Here is a 16802-nt window from a genome sequence, read left to right on the forward strand (position 1 = left end):
TACTGAAAAGTTTACCAGTGACTAAGAAATTACTGGGGAAGAGATCTAGGGGAATTAGGAAAGTTATATACTGACAATAACTTATAGATTAACTTCTGAAGTTTGGATTGAATATGCATTGCAGCATCCTCTATTCCCTAAAAACTGTCATAATGAAAAAATTTAAGTCTATAACAGTGTTGGGAAAGAAAAAAGTATATTTGATTAATCATAAATTATGCGTAATTCCTGAAAAAAAAAAAAAGAGGGTAAATGGAATCTGACTGAAGGAGGAAAACTGAGGCCAAACTATGCATGGGAAGGTAGTTACAAAAGGTGGGAAGGATTCCAGATGTTGGGCTACTTTTATAATAGTTCAGCCATGGCAGAGGCATGATATTGCTCTACAATACCAAAAAAGAAACAAAGTCTACACTTCTAAAACACTTGATACTGGTTGCACTCTTTCCTTATAATCACCAGAAACAGGCCAAACTTATAGAACATTTGCAGAAAGGCTAACAAGAAATCTGAAATGTAAGTGAGCAAACAAGCAAGAATTGCCAAATATTTGAGGGAATCAACACCATGAAAGGGCATCAAACTCAGCAGACAGAACTAATTTCTGAGAAAACAGTTAATAGGGCAAAAGGAGTCTTAAAAACATATACAATTAATATCCTCAGAAGGCCAAGAGAATATCACATCCATGAGACAAATAGGACCTTAAGAAGAACAATTAATTATTTTTATACCTTTTAAAAATTAATTAGAAAGAAAAAATGAGTATAAAAATAAACACACCAAAATACCAAACCTCCAATCAACTCAACAGATAGGCTGATTAGCAGAATGAACGCAGCTTTAGAGTCAATTAGTGTGTTGGAAGAAGGAACTAAGGAATTCTCCCAGGGCACAGTGCAAAGGACAAGGGAATGAAAAATGTAAAAAATAAAAAAGTAAGAGACATGGAAGACAGATGTAGGAGTTGTAATATCCACCCTAAAGAAGATAAATCATGATAAAGATATATATATATAAAATCCTGTACCCTCAAACCCAGAGATTACACACTATTTTTTTTTTTTTTTTTTTTTAGCGCCACCAGGGAAGCCCTACACACTATTTTTAAACACATGAGAAACTGGTTAAAAAGAAAATCAAAGTTTAAATGTAAGGTAATAAATAAACAACAATGATAATAGCTCTCTCTCTCTCTCTTTCTCTCTCTCTATATACACACACCACCTGCCGAAAAACCTTCAGTAAGTTTAATTAAGTAAAAAAGATAAAGTAGAAGTAAATATTGGGAATTCCCCGGTGGTCCAGTGGTTAGGACTTGATCCTTTCACTGCCGTGAGTTCAATCCCTAGTTGGGGAACTAAGATCCCGCAAGCCTCACAGCAGGGCCAAAAAATAAATAAATAAACATTAGTTATGTAAGTAAACAATGACAGATATGGAGATTAAATAACTTGTAAGAAATATACTATGTACAAATTATCCCAAATTTTTAGAATATTTATAAGAAATGTATACTCCTCTAAGAAAATGTAACTAAAATTGGCTCAAAGGGAGGGAAAAAAACCTAACAACCTATGATTATAAACAAAATAGTAAAAGTAGTCAACAAGATCTTTCTTTCCAAAGTTAACAGCTCATATGAGTTTATGAATCAGTACTATCAAATCCTTAAGAAAGCAATACTGTCTATGAAAACTCTTTCAAAGCATAGGCAAATTTAAACTTCTGAACTCATTTTATGAGGTTAATATGACTTGGATACCAAATCCAGACAAATATAGCAGAAAGTATACTAATAGTACACTAATAGATATACATGAAAAAATTCTTCAGTGACATAGAAGCAAATCAAGTTCCTAGTATTAAGCAACATATCATGACTAAGGAGAAATGTAAGGGTGGTCCAATGTTTAAAAGCCTATTAATAGGGCTTCCCTGGTGGCGCAGTGGTTGGGGGTCCACCTGCCGATGCAGGGGACACGGGTTCGTGCCCCGTTCCGGGAAGATCCCACATGCTGCAGAGCGGCTGGGCCCGTGAGCCATGGCCGCTGAGCCTGCGCGTCCGGAGCCTGTGCTCCGCAACGGGAGAGGCCACAACAGTGAGAGGCCCGCGTACTGCAAAAAAAAAAATAAAAGAAAAAATAAAAGAAAATAAAATACACCTGGAAGAGAAAAATGCTTAAGAATAGCCAAAATTTATTTTTAAGAAGAAAAAAAGGGGAATGTACCCCATAAGAAATTTAGATTTCCTTTAAAATAATAGCTTATTCACTTAAATCATTCAGTGAATATTGACTTGATGCATAATATATACCAGAACTCTTCTAAGAAAACAGAAGTGAACAAAAAATACAAAATCCCTGCTCTCAGAAATTTATTTATATTCTGATTCTGATAACAGTAGACCAAATTAAATAATCTGGATAAATTCTCTCCCACCGGGGTCAACTAAAAAAGTTGGATTAATAAAAACAAAAACATCATATAAGCATTAAAGAAGTAACGAGATGGTAGAGAATTACCAAGTCAAACTAAGAGAAGACTAGAAACTCAGGAGGGCCACCCAATAATGAAACCTTTTATTTTTGCCCTGAGGACACATCCTATATGGAGGAAATAGTTCTGAAACTAAGTCACACATTCGATGGCCTTGGGCTAGGAAAAGAACACTACATTCACAGGGTAGAAGGTGAAACCAGAGGTGTGCAAACCTTTCCATGACACAGTTCTTACAACCTGACTTTGGGTCATCGGGATAGTCCAGGAAAACGCTAACCTTGAACTTGGATTAAGGTGTTGGAAACTGGTAGTACCCCTAGGCACCTGACAGAAGTAAACAAAAATCCTATAGGGGACAATACTATCCTAAACTTCAACACAGTTTCCAAATACAATGTTCAGCATATTGTTAAACATATAGGCACATAAGAAAACAAGACACCATGAACAAGAAACAGAAAAAGCAACTATCAATAAACTCAGATCCACAATCACTTTAGATTCTGGAATTATCAGAGGCAGAATGTAAAAGTAACTATGTAGATGATATTCAAAGAAATAATAGCCAAGTAAGATACTAGAAACAATAAAAAACGTATCTGGAAAGAACCAACAGAAATTCTAGATCTGAAAAATATCATAACCAGGATTAAGATCTCAGTGGAAGAGATATAACAGTAACTGAGAAAATTAGTAAACTAGAAGACAGGGCAAAATAAACTATCTAGAATGTAACACCAAAAGACAAAGATAGAAAACAGGGAAGAGAAAGTAAAAAACCCAGAGGATGCAGTGAGAAGGATTTAACACACATTAACTGGAGTCCCAAAAGAACCAGGGAGAGAGAAAATAAGGCAGAAAAAATAGTTTACAGACAAGGTCTAGAAAATTTCCAGATGCCCAGCAGAGTTCCCAAACTTGACAATAACAAAAGACATTCCCATCAAGCCATTTTATAGCAAAACTTTAGAAAACTAAAGATAAAGACAAATATCTTGAAAGCAGCCAGAAAATATAGGACAGCTTATTTTAAAATGAGCAACAGCTGAACTTGCAAGAATGAGGCAGAAAACACTGGATAAAAACTTCAATATGCAGTGGGAAAATAACTGCCAATTTAGATAGCATTCCATACCTGATGAAAACATCCTTCAAGAATTCAGCGAATATAGGCATCTTTGGACAAACAAGAACATTTGAGAAATTCAAAAGGATGTATCTGATTACATTAAGAACTGTTCATCGACAGTCACTATAACTGCAAGTGGAAAAATAGAGTGCAAAGTAGAAGATATCTACAACACATATAACCTAAGAATTAGAGGAATTCCTAAGTGTCAGTAAGAAACAAGACAGATACTCCAATATAAAAAAGACGGCAATTTATCAAGGCATTTCTCAAAAGAGGAAATCTAAGTGGCCAATAAGCAAACATAAAAAAGGATAATCAATCTGATAGAAATCAGGGGAATGTAAATTAAATTCACAATGAAATATCATTAACACTCACCAACTGGCAAAAATTTAAGTCTGACAACAGTATTAGTGAAGGTAGGAACAAAAACTCTTATGAACTCCATGTGGGAGTACAAATGAGTACAATCATCTTGGAAAATAGTCTGTCCTTGTCTAAGAGGCATATATTCTATGACAAAAAATTCTACTCCTTGGCGTGTACCCTAGAGAAACTTGCAGATGCTTAAAAGACAGACAAGAATGTTCATAGCTTCACAGCTCTTAAAAGCCAAAAAACAACCAAATGACGACAACCCAAATGTTTATCAACAATAAACATGAATAATTAAATGGTGTCACATATAGATATGCAATAATATACAACAATGAAAATGAATAAACTACAGCTATGGGAAGAATAGAGATGAAATGCAAAGATAACGTTAACCAAAGGGGGCAAGTCACGAAAGAATACTTGTGGTATAATTCCATTTCTGTAAAATACAAAAACAGGCAAAACTGAACTATATGCATTCCTAGGAAGTCAAACTTAAAAACAGCCAACAAACGATTATTAGAAAAGTCAGAATAATGGTAATGGGAGGGAGAGAATTTAACTGGGGTGGAGAACATGGAGGTTTCTGGGGGTGCTGGCAATGTTCTACATTCTGTTCTTGTAGTAATTACAGTATTTCTTTAAATGGTAACATGTTTAAGAACTTCACCTCAAAAAATAATCTGGCAAGAAGCAATCTGTGCAGGCTTTAAAAATTTGGGGTATTTATAATATTTAAGAAAATTTGGCCTATTAGACTAACAGTTCAGCTTTCCAAATTCAACTTAAAATGTGTAGTTGAGTAATCAACTTTGACTTGTGATTTTTAAGTAAAAATGTTACTAAGTTATACGAGGCATTGAAATATTCATGAGACTTTAAGGTTCTACACGTTTATTAAGAGTTTAATCTATTGTATTTATAAGAGATATTTATATACGTCAGAAGGTCTTAAATCAGGGTACTGAGATTCTCAAAATAGAAACAATATGTTGACTTTATAAATGAAGTTTAAATTTTTTCTGAAGTTTTCAGTTGTAAATGGGACTAAACATTATCGAAAAGCTCCTTAAAGTATTTGCTGAAATTTGCCAAACTCGTCAATAGAAAAATAAAATTCCAGAGGCTGACCTTAATAGCTTAAGAAAGAACCAACTCTCTAGGTTTATATCTTTAAAAAAACAAATAGTAATCTTTTTTACCAATTTGTTCAGAAGAAGCAAAATAATTCACACTATCTCTTCTTCCAACCATATAAAAACAAGAAACCTGTGCCAGAAGGTTTTTGGGAATTTGCCTAGAATTATAATAAAAAATATAAACCATCTGAGAGTTGATATGGCAACACATAATACTTTTAAAGTAGCTATTCTTTACTTTTTGGGGAGGAAGAGGTGTCACGGCCCATTCTGAGTATCTGAGAAGTGCTATGGAACTCACAGAAGAATGCATATTGATATACAAACAAACTTTTGGAATAAATAATAGTCAAAGATCTCTTGAAAGACTACAAAGTATAAAGGCACTTATACTCTCTATTATACCACTGGTGAATGACAAAATCAAAGTTGAAGTTATTTTAGACACATTATCTAGTAAAACATGTTCATATGTATTTTTATTATTTTAAATCAGAAAGTTAATGCCTTTGTGATAAAAAATTAACTTACTTTATTTTCATTTGTCACTTAAAGATGAACAAGACACTACTTTTTACCTACTAAACAAGCAAAGTTTTAAAAATACACTGGCAAGGACGAAAGGAATTGTAAGCCATTCTCATAAGCTGCAGGTAGGAGCGTAAAGTTATAATGGCCTCCCTGTATACCAATTTGGAAATTCATATATAAAGCCTCAAATGTGTGAGCAATATTCAACTCTTTAATCTACCAATTCTACTACTAGAAGTTCATCCTAACAAAATAATTTTGGATGTGTACAATGTACTGCAAGAAATGTTCGTCAAAAGCATTCTTTATAATTCCAAAATCCTAGAGACAACATAAAATGATCAACAATGGAGGTGTAAATACTATGTGGTACAATGGAACATTATGCAAAAATTGAAAGTATATTTAAGAATAATATGTAGTGGTATGAAAATGCTTGTGGATCTACAGCTAAGAGAATAAAGGGTTAATTTCTACACAGCATGATCTTGTGCTTTTTTAAAAAGGAAAAGTCTATAAAATAGAAGAACAAGACTAGAATAGAAATATGACAAATTTTTCCTGTGGAGGAAGTCCATATATTTTTTCTTGTCTAGAACTTTAATAAAAAGGAAAAACCCTAGTGATTATTTATTAGATTATATCCCACTCTTTGTTCACCTTGACCTCTGACTTAATGTAAGAATGAGGTATCAATTCTGTAAGTTTTACTTGTTACTGTTGTTTACACCTAAGCAATGAAAAGTATTATTCAATTATTTGTAATCAAAGTAATCAAGAAAAATGAAAGTTGTACCTATGTCTATAATGTAGGCTAAAGAATCGAGAAATTAAAGTTACGAGCTATTGACTAAAGATCAATAACTGAACTTGACTGGCCCTCAGAATAAGAAAACAAGTTCCCATTTTTGCAATAAATTGGATAGCTACCTTCCATACCAGGGGTAAATGCTTAATTATAGTCCATGGTTTGAAATATCATTGATGTTGACTAGTTTTTGTCACATAGAGGCTTTACATCTAGCGTGATATAGTAGAAAATAAATATTTGGTCTTTGTCCCTGGCTCCTGGCATACATCTCCTAAAACGCTTGCAATCTCCAGAGTGATGAGAGTGTCTTTCATAAGCTAATGACATGACTGGTGGCTGGGGGCCCCCAGATAGCTTCAGAATGGGAGTGGGTCACCAGAAAGACCAAGGCATGATTAGAGGGTTGGAGTTTTTTGTCCCGCTACCCTGCCGAAACCTCCAGGGAAAGGAAAGGAGCTAGAGATTGAGTTAATCACCAATGGCCAATTATTTAATTAATTATGCCTACATAATGAAACCTCCATAATAACCCCCTAAGGGATGGGCTTCTGGGTTGGTGAACACATCAAGGTGCTGGGAGGGTGGCGCACCAGAGAAAGCATGGAAGCTCCATGCCACCTCCTTCCCAGCATACCTTGCCCTATGCATCTCTTCCATTTCACTGTTCCTGAGTTATGTTCTTTATAATAAACTGTTAAAGTCAAGTATTTTTCTGAGTTCTCTGAGCCACTCTAGCAAATTATTGAACCTGAAGAGTGGGTTGTGGCAACCTTTGATTTATAGCCAGCTGATCACAAGTATGGGTGACCTGATACTTGCGAGTGGCATCTCAAGTGTGGGCAGTCTTGTGGGACTGAGCCCTTTAACCCATGGAGTCTGACACTAACTCCAGGTAGTTAATGTCAGAATTGACTCGAACTGTTGGACACCGAACTGGTGTCTGGAGAATCAGAGAACTGGTTGTTGTTGGTGGAAAATGCTCAAGATTGAGTATTCAAAGGTTAGTCTATACAATGCAGTACTTAAATTTCAAATAAACTTGGGAAAATGGGATACTGGGATAAATTACAATATTATTACATTCATAACTATATTGAAACAATATGAGAACCATAACAAGCTGTTAAAAGTAAATGTGTTTCAGAATGAAGGTCATACACAGTCATATATAATGATGCAGATAAATTGTATTCAGTACTCCATCGTGACAAATGTACCCAAAATAGGAATTGACAAAAACTACCAGAATGTAATAAAGATCATATACAGAAAGAAAGAAAAAAAAAAAAAGTAAATGTGTTTGAGTCATAATACCACAGGTGATTTTCCCCATTTTTTACTTTTTCATTTTCTTAATATTTCTAAAATGAGCATATATTACAATTATTTAGTGAAGAAAAAAAAAATCAAAGCTATATTTTGGACCAGTATGTTTTAACTGTATAGTCCCTGAGAGGTTATGTGTATGTCCTTAAAAGAAACTTTGTCTAATTAAATTACTACTGAAAAACTATCATTCCCTCTAACCCGTAACTAAGCATGTGAAATCTAAAATAGAGATATTATAGCTATGCCATGGTTCTAATATATTCTAAAGAAGCATAGTGGAAAATACTACTTTTGAAGAAGTTAACTGTTTTTGCCTTGATGCTATTAAATAAATCAATGCTTTTAACAAGAAAAAGAAGCTCAAATACAAAGAGGCTCAAACATCTTAGGCAATAATAAAGGAATTATAAAAGAAAAGTCAGCAATACTGAATACTGAAATAGTGCATGTTTTAACATGAAACTCTATCATGTAACTTAAGACAATATTTTGTAATTTTCTTCCAGTGGAAGCCAAATTAAAATATATCATTAACTTTCTAGTTGCCAAATAAAAGACAAACTTTGCTCCCTAAGAAGTTTTTAAAATTTTGAAACCCAAATAGCTTTACTATGAAAAATGTTCTTTGTTTAATTTACTTTTCAGGAATCCCTCTAGCTTACTGTTTACAATTTGAATTGTATTTTGATGATTTAATTCTTTTTATATCCAGAAGGAGAAATATTGTTTTAGAAATAGTTTAACATAAAAAATGTAATCTAGGTTTGCTTATGAAATCTGTGGTCAAACTACCTACTTATATTCCTACATCTTGATAGTTGGCTTAATTAAATCAAAGAACTATAAACATTAGAGTTGAAAGGGCCTCTAGTGATTGCTAGTCTTCCCACGAGGAATCTTTTTTTTCCCCTTAATTTCTGAACTGTACTTGCTATGTAGTAGTATGACTTCCAATGAAAAATATATATTCTATTTAAATATAGAATATATTCATACCAATGAAACTTATTCAGTAAGAGAATACTGGTATACACAGACTTGGTACATTTTCAGTCAAAAGTTAAGAAATTTGATGTTTTAGTTAGACTCACCATTATAGAGAAGCAAACAGTTTCTATGAGGCCTTTGGAAAAATGAGAATAACTTACAAGTACTTTTCCCCTTATCTAGTAACCCAGGGATCAGGAGACCATTGGTTGGGAATGATCCATTTTGTTCAATTTCCTAATTTTACATATAAAGTATGTGAATAAAGTAACCTGCTAAGTATAAACAACATAAATCAAATGAAACACAACTTCAAGTGGACCATTTCCACCAGTGATAAAAATAAGAAATGTTTCACACTATAGACATTATAATTTTCTTTAAGTCTTTTTTTATTTAGAGATTTTTCTGGTAAGGAGATATACCATAGGAAAGCAATTTCACTGGCAGTGAGGTATGTATATACTCTACCAAAATACTCCTTATTTTAACTGCTCTTAACTTTATTTACATACGAAGAAAAGTATCAATGCATATCCTTGTTTCAACTATAGTATTAGCCATACTACATGAAATAAAATGAAATGGTGCTTGCATACAAAAACTGTTATTTGTAAAGGAATTTAATTTCAGATTAAAATAACTAATTTGCTTTTGGGAAGAGTTTAAAAGGAGAATCACAATTTATCATGACCAAGACATCTGCACCATATTTTCCATTCCTCACAGCACATTTATTTCAGTAATTCCATTATGTCGGTTCTTAGCATGAGCATAGTGTTACACGATTTTCGTACATATAGTCACATCCAAAACAAGTTCTAAAATTTAAATTGTAAACATTCTCATCATATGTAGAAATATTTCAATTGGTGTATTAAGTTTTGCTAACTGATCAAATTTGGAGGAGAATATAAATGAGAAAGCCTATTCTAAACTGTGTAGTGAGCTTTGTTTATTAATTACATTTCTACAATGTTAAATAAAGTAAGAGGCAAACCTGTCCTGTAAGCATGTCAAATTTTAGGTAAAACATTAAAAAGAAACAAATCTGTTAACAAAAGGATGTCTTGCAATAAAGAACATTAGATTTTTAAAATCTATTATGATACAAAAATGTAAAGGGTAAATAGCATCTTTGTTGACAAAGTAGGAGGTAGCATGGATGCACCACTTTATTGTCTGAGAAATGCAACTGGAGTAAAGAATATTTCCTTACCATGAATAATTTCCAGGACTATGTACATATTTCTTTTAGAAATACTTGTTTAAACAAATCTCCCTCCACTTTTTAGTATAAAAAAAACCGTTCCATGTGATTTTAAAAAAACACTTACACATCTAGATAGAATAGTACTCTGCCCTATCTGAGTGAACAGTCTCAAACTATGAAGTACATGATATTTAATGCCCTAAGTTGAGTAAATTTAGTTAGCGGTTCCTGGTATTATACAAAACACTAAATATATACAAACAAAATATAATATCTTAATTTTCAATGCAAGTTTTGTGGGGAATAAACAGAACCTTGATTCTGGTAACACTGCAGAAAACATAATTTTCCAATAAGTCTGTCTTTAAGTATCCATGTGCAACAGTTTATTAATGACTGCTTACGTGTACTGATCTATCATTGAGTGAACACAGTTAACTGACAAAACGTAGTAAACCTCAGAAACACATCTCCCATCCTATACAAAATATAGAGACTACTTACTGTTTGAAGCACTCAATTTGCTCTGATGTCACTGTCATTCACTTTTCCCCATTTTCCTGCTTTAGTATTTATAAACGGATAACTTAATGTGGCTTTAAAAAAAAGACAAAGAATTTCAAATTTACATCCAATTCAAATTTGCTATTTAAAAGGTTTTCTTGTTCTATGAAGCTGCTTCTGCCATTAGTAGAGAAAATGAAGTTTCTGTAATGGAGGCAGGCTTTTTGAGTAGTGACGTGACTTCCACCATGCCAGCTCCAGTCCGTGGAAGATTAGCGTTTACAATGTGTCGTTGTAAGTGCTTAATCCAGTCTTCCTGAACAGACAATGGTCCACGAAAGACTAGGCCACAAAACCTAGAGAAGAAGTTGATAACAGTTCTCTTAACATGACCAATTCCCTTTATTTAAAACCAATTCCCATAAAATCCATAAACACAGGAGCAAACTTTACTCTGTATTGGAGATAGTACTTGACAATAGTTTCTAAACACCTATAAAGTCAAAATGCTTTAATACAATATCAAAACTGCCAATTCATAATAACTCCACTAATATTTGTAGAGATGGGAACATTACTATTAGGTTAAAATTAATTAAAAGGTCTTAACATCTACACATCTTAATATATTTAAAACAACTCTTTAATCCCAAAATGCACTATTCTTTTCAAAAGACCACTCCCCAATTCAGAATTTCTTAAACTGCATGAAGATGAGTACGGAAGGTGTGAATGAGTTTGTATAGCTACACTTAGAAGCATGAGTGGAGAGAAAATATATTCCCAATAAGCAAGAACTCAAGACAACTAAAAAAATATCAAATTAAACCAAACAAAGCACACAAATAAAACACAACAAAAACAAAAGACACTTTTACAAATCACAGTATCCTAGCTAATGTAAAAACCTTGATTCATTAGTTGTTGAAGTATAGCATATTATGAGCCATATAAGATTTTAAGTCTGTCTCCAAAAGTTCATTTGTAACTTGATTTTTGAGAATGCACCTTCTGCCACAAACTAAAAATCCCGAATAAAATAGCTAATATGTCTCAAAGCAAAATCTGAAGAAACTGAGCCAATTTGGCAATATAGGCATGTACCTGCATCGGAGAATGTAAACCTCGTCAGCACCATGAGGTAATGTTAGCATTTTCTTCTTGCTTCCGGATCTTGACCTTGATTTCTTTTGCTTACAATCTAAAGCTAAAAAAGGGAAGAAAAAGACTTAACATTTCTCATATATTCCAAGTATATATACATACTATACTTCTAGGGAGGTCAGGCCATCTAAATCAAGTTAGAAAAAGTCTGTACTCATTTGTATTCCCTAAAGCATGCACTAACTTGCAGTTGGTTCTCTAACAGCAGTAATATTATCACCATACACTCTTCCTGTACTCCTTTTTCAAATAATGCTTTACCATATCAAACTAGAACTGAGAAAATGTAACTAAAATAGCTTGAAATGACTAAATTGGTCAATTATTACAGCAATGTAATCTTTTCTCTTATGATCATATATATACATTAACATCTGGTTAAATCTTATTTCCAGGAAAACTATAACCTTTTATGTGAGATCATTAAGTTTGCATTTGATTACTTCTCCATTAATCAGATCTCACATGCTTTGAAAACAGTAAAAAGTTCAATGAAAAATCAATTTTATATACCAATTCACTTTGAATTTTATAATAATGAATAGCTCTTAAAATTATATGCTAGCCCTACATCTGAAAGGGCAAACAATGCTCAACTTTCATTTTTAAACTCAATCTGTATTGCATAAACAAGCACATGTTTTATTTTCCTAGAAAACAAATACAGATCCAGATTACCTCACATAAGTTCATAAATGGACCAGAAGTTAACTGCTATTTGTTAGTTTTTTTCCTTTTATATTTTCTCCTATAGCTTATTTTAAAAATGTGATTAAAAAGGGGAAAACAAGATTTTTACATTAAAGTGGACCAAAATTCTAGTGCTAACTGTTCTTGAAATTTTTCTGTTACTTGACTTTTCCTTCAATCATTTATTACAAAAAAATCTAATTTAATAAGGAAAAAAGGTATTTTTTATAGGTAGGAATAGACAGGACATAACATTTTATTCTTTGAATAAAACTACGCCATTCCTTTAGACAAAGGGATGATAGTATTCCAGGGTGCTGCTGGTCAATTAGCAGGAAGAGATGGTAAGAATTTATCTCTAGGGATCCAAGGGGGAGGGAAACAAATGTAACAGAAGAGTTGTCCAAATGGCTTTTCTTCTGTTAACCTGTCACATGAAATCCCCTGGAAAAATTCTAGGTAAGAGAGAATAGGAACTAGCTATTCAATGATTGCGTGAAATGAACTGTTCGAAGTCTGGGTTCCAAAAGAATAGATGCTACTATTATAAAACCAATAAACATAGTTTCTTACAGTAGTCAAGTGGCAATGCTAACAGAAATGTCATACAGAAAAAAACCATGAGAAGCCTAAATCTCATTCAAGCCACTGTTTTTCGCCTCCTGTCACCTGCCTCTTTAAAAGTAAAATCTAGGTCTTACAGTCTTTCTCTGTTTATCCTCAGAAGAAGAATCTAATAAGTAAAGAACTATATAGGAAGTCAAGTTAAGTATTAAAGAATGGCTACTTCAAAGTTAAACAACCAAAATCTGGAACAGAAAAATCTTACAAGGTTCTCATTAGTTAGCTCATTCAAGAGTCTGGCACATAGTAGGAACTCAACAAATACTTCTGGAGTGAAAAATAAAGAAAAACCCAGCAATTTAACCTTTGACATTTAGACAGCATATGAACAGAAATCTGTTCTACCACTATGTAATATACACTATAGTTCCTGTAGAACACTTCTGTATCATTTGTTTAAGTGAATGTTGCTAGCAGTCACACTTAAATTCTTCACTGGCCAGTCTAGCTTCTATGTAGAAACTAGGTTCCTTCATAACCAGTAAGAAGAATGAGGTAACACATACTCTGTAGTCAGCACTTTCTTCTTCCTAGTTGCTTTGGTGAGCAATTTGAATTTAGGTGAATTTTAAAGAAATTCATACACTAGAAGTAAAGAGTTTAAGGAACTCAAAGGGCTAAGTGCTACTAGATGTAAGCTACTCTTTCCCTATCTATAAGGTAAACTACACACAATCCCTGTCCCTGTTACGTGGAACAGAGCAAGCATTTGGTAGATCATGAGATTACAGATAGAATCTAATTTTGATGAGCTTGCTGGTTGTCAAAATTGCCACACTGTATTCAAATTTCCTTTTAAAATGTAAACAAATTACTGTAGGATACAAATAAAATACATTTTAACAATCCGTTAAATATTTGTTCACAGAATGCTAATGTTAGGTGTGTAAAGCAAATTGAGGGAGAAGGACAGAGGGTGATGGGGAAGTACGCAAAAGAATGTTTTATCAGTTACAAAGCATTTAAGTTACACTTAGATGCTGTGATACTTTAAAAAATGGAACTGGAGGGCTTCCCTGGTGGCGCAGTGGTTGAGAGTCCACCTGCCGATGCAGGGAACACGGGTTCGTGCCCCGGTCCGGGAAGATCCCACATGCCGCGGAGCGGCTGGGCCTGTGAGCCATGGCCGCTGAGCCGGCGTGTCCGGAGCCTGTGCTCTGCAGCGGGAGAGGCCACAGCAGTGAGAGGCCAGCATACAGCAGAAAAAAAAAAAAAGGAACTGGAAATGTTTACTCAGGTATAGAAATGTTTTTGACTTTAATAGAGGGAAAACATTTTTTTTTCTGACTTTTGATGCTATATGAACTCTAGAAACTCTGAAGTTTATGGCTGTTTTTATGAATGATCAGATCTAAATTTTAAGTGAGAATACCATAGTTTTTGTAGTAATTAGGATTTGAAGGTATTATGACTTTGGAAAGTAGGACAACTCTGTCAGAATATGACTGAGAATCTCCAGTATCCTGAGTTCCACATAAGTTTAGGGAATCACATGAACTGGGAATCCTTGGAAACTTGTCCATAAAGTTAAGATATTAAAAACCAGGGGACTCTGGTAATTACACATAAGTATCTCCATATCTTAATATCTCCATCATCACTTTAAAATTTCTTACCCCTTGAAATGTCATTTATTTTAGGAAGTAAAATATGAATACATTTGACAGGAATAATTTTTTCTAATATCAACATCCAACCATCACCCCTACAATACTGCCCAAAATTTTAGAAAAATCTGTATAAAAAAAAAGAATATTCCAAAATGTTCCACTAAATGAAAAAGATGATGTACAAACATGTCTATTATACAAATGTTCTCATTTAACAGATTTTATTGTCTCTAGAGGGAAAAGCAGTTTTATTCTGGACTGTACCAGGAATTGTTAGAACATTAAAAACAACATCACTAACACAGTCAGTTTTAGTATAATGCGGCTCATCAATATTTCTGACAAATAGCCTAAGGTTTATTGAAGTTGTTTATATGAATAATCTGTCAAATAGATAACTTTATACAAAGCCTTTCTTTACAACAGAATTTTATTTGCACTTACTTGGTACTGTCAAAAATCAAAACACACACATACCGTTTTTCTGTTCCAAAGTATTTTAAATCTAACATTGTTTCTATACTTGAAATTTACAAAAAATACTAGATTAGTTTTAGAAATTCTTAATTTTCTTTTTCTTGAGTATAAATACTTCTTTAGAAATGAATAAACCCAGTTACTCAGATCTTCCTATTTAGGGTGGCAGGAAATGTTTAAAGTGATCAATTTTAACCGGAAGACTATAAAAAAAAAACCTTTGAAGTTATCTGATTTATAAAAGATCTACATTGCTACTGGTAGTAATATTTTACTTGTAAGAAGAATGAATTGAGCTGAGCTGTAAGGTCATATAAAAAATTTTTAAGAATATACCTTTCAGTAAAACAGCTGTTTTGATCAAATAGGAATGAGACAGAAATACAGCAGACTTATGAGCCCCCAAAAAGAACATCATACTGCTATGCTACAAAATACAACAACAAAACAACAATTGTGCCTAAAGAACTAAACTGGATCAGCAAAAAGCAAATCAATACGACAGATACAAATTCAAATCTGTTTTCTGAGACATTAGTTTTATACATAGAAGAAAAGTAATTTACTTTGGGCTCTAACATAAGTCCTTTTGCCACTTCCACCTTTCTGCCCATTATATACAATAACTGCTTCAATGAATTTCATTTTCTTTTTAATTCACTACACAAATGACCTCAAAGAATGGAGATTTATTTCTTAAAAACATCTGAAGCCTCTATGGTAAAGAACTAATATCATAACTAAATTAACATTCACCACCAAAATACTGTTATTTGGAATCACCCTTCCCTGCCCGTTTAGTCAAAAGCCCTATTTCTTCTGTTTTGTTCCTAACTGGTTGTTGGCATATTTAGGGTAAAGTCAAACTTAGTATAATGGCCAGATTATACACATCCAAAATAAGAGGCGTGCTATAGCCCTACTAGAGGGAAGAAAATTTCTTCTCCACCTAGCTGGCCTGTATAAGGTGGGCATGCAATTGTAGCTATGAGCTCATTCAGGAAAGCAGTAGCGATAAAAATGACATAAACAGATAAGCCCAACATTCCTACCACCATTATTAACAAGCTGGTGATGGAGACGGTGGTCCCAGTGGCGAGGTAGGAAGAGGATGCATATGTCCCAAGGGGTGCAGAAGTATGAGATGGATAAACAAACTCAATTCTAGTTGCTGCCATTATCCTTCAAGGTTCATAAGCCAAAAGCATATAAAAGACTGTGCCAACAGCATTTTCTTTCCCTCAGCCCCCACTAAGGGGGTGAGGAGAAACGTGTTAGCCTGTATAAAATAGGGATGTGGGTTTGGGAAAGTCATTTGTTGAGAAGCTAACTTCTTTGTTCTTCAGTGTATACTTTCCTCTTTGCAAAAAGCGCCTGCAAGACAGACTTTGTGAGTGTTCGATCTGTGCGGTCTTATAGTGTCCCATACTTGGTCTAATGCTCTGCTGCTGCAGTCTTGATATTCCTAATTTTTTGAACATGAGGCGCTGTATTTTCATTTTGCACTGGATCCTGCAAATTATGTAGCCAGTTCTGGGTCCTGAGTAACAACTACCCTAAATGAGAAAGGCTGCCCTCAGTTCTACCTCTTAATCTCTTGGCCCATAAAAAAAAAAAAACCTATTAAGAGAAAAATTGTTAAATCCCACTCTCTATGTAGCCCATTAAAAATGGAAAGGACGTCCTACTCCCAACATCAGCTCTTCATTCC

At 33.7% G+C, this 16802-nt stretch overlaps 1 protein-coding gene across 8 annotated transcripts in view; it reads right to left on the reverse strand.

Annotated features, from left to right (window-relative positions):
- Positions 1–9180: 9180 nt before the first annotated feature.
- ZNF644 (zinc finger protein 644) overlaps positions 9181–16802 on the reverse strand; it is a 111347-nt gene continuing 103725 nt past the window's right edge. For all 8 annotated transcript variants that reach the window (XM_024743584.1, XM_024743589.1, XM_024743582.1 and 5 more), the window contains 2 exons: positions 11631–11733; positions 9181–10882 (listed from right to left, as the gene is read on the reverse strand). In XM_024743584.1, coding sequence (XP_024599352.1) covers positions 10690–10882; positions 11631–11733 — 296 coding nt within the window. In that variant the 3' untranslated portion in view covers positions 9181–10689. The remainder of the gene's footprint in view (positions 10883–11630; positions 11734–16802) is intronic.

This window comes from Neophocaena asiaeorientalis, unplaced genomic scaffold (genome assembly GCF_003031525.2).
Source record: "Neophocaena asiaeorientalis asiaeorientalis breed wild unplaced genomic scaffold, Neophocaena_asiaeorientalis_V1.1 scaffold317, whole genome shotgun sequence".
In the NCBI taxonomy this organism is placed as follows: domain Eukaryota; kingdom Metazoa; phylum Chordata; class Mammalia; order Artiodactyla; family Phocoenidae; genus Neophocaena; species Neophocaena asiaeorientalis.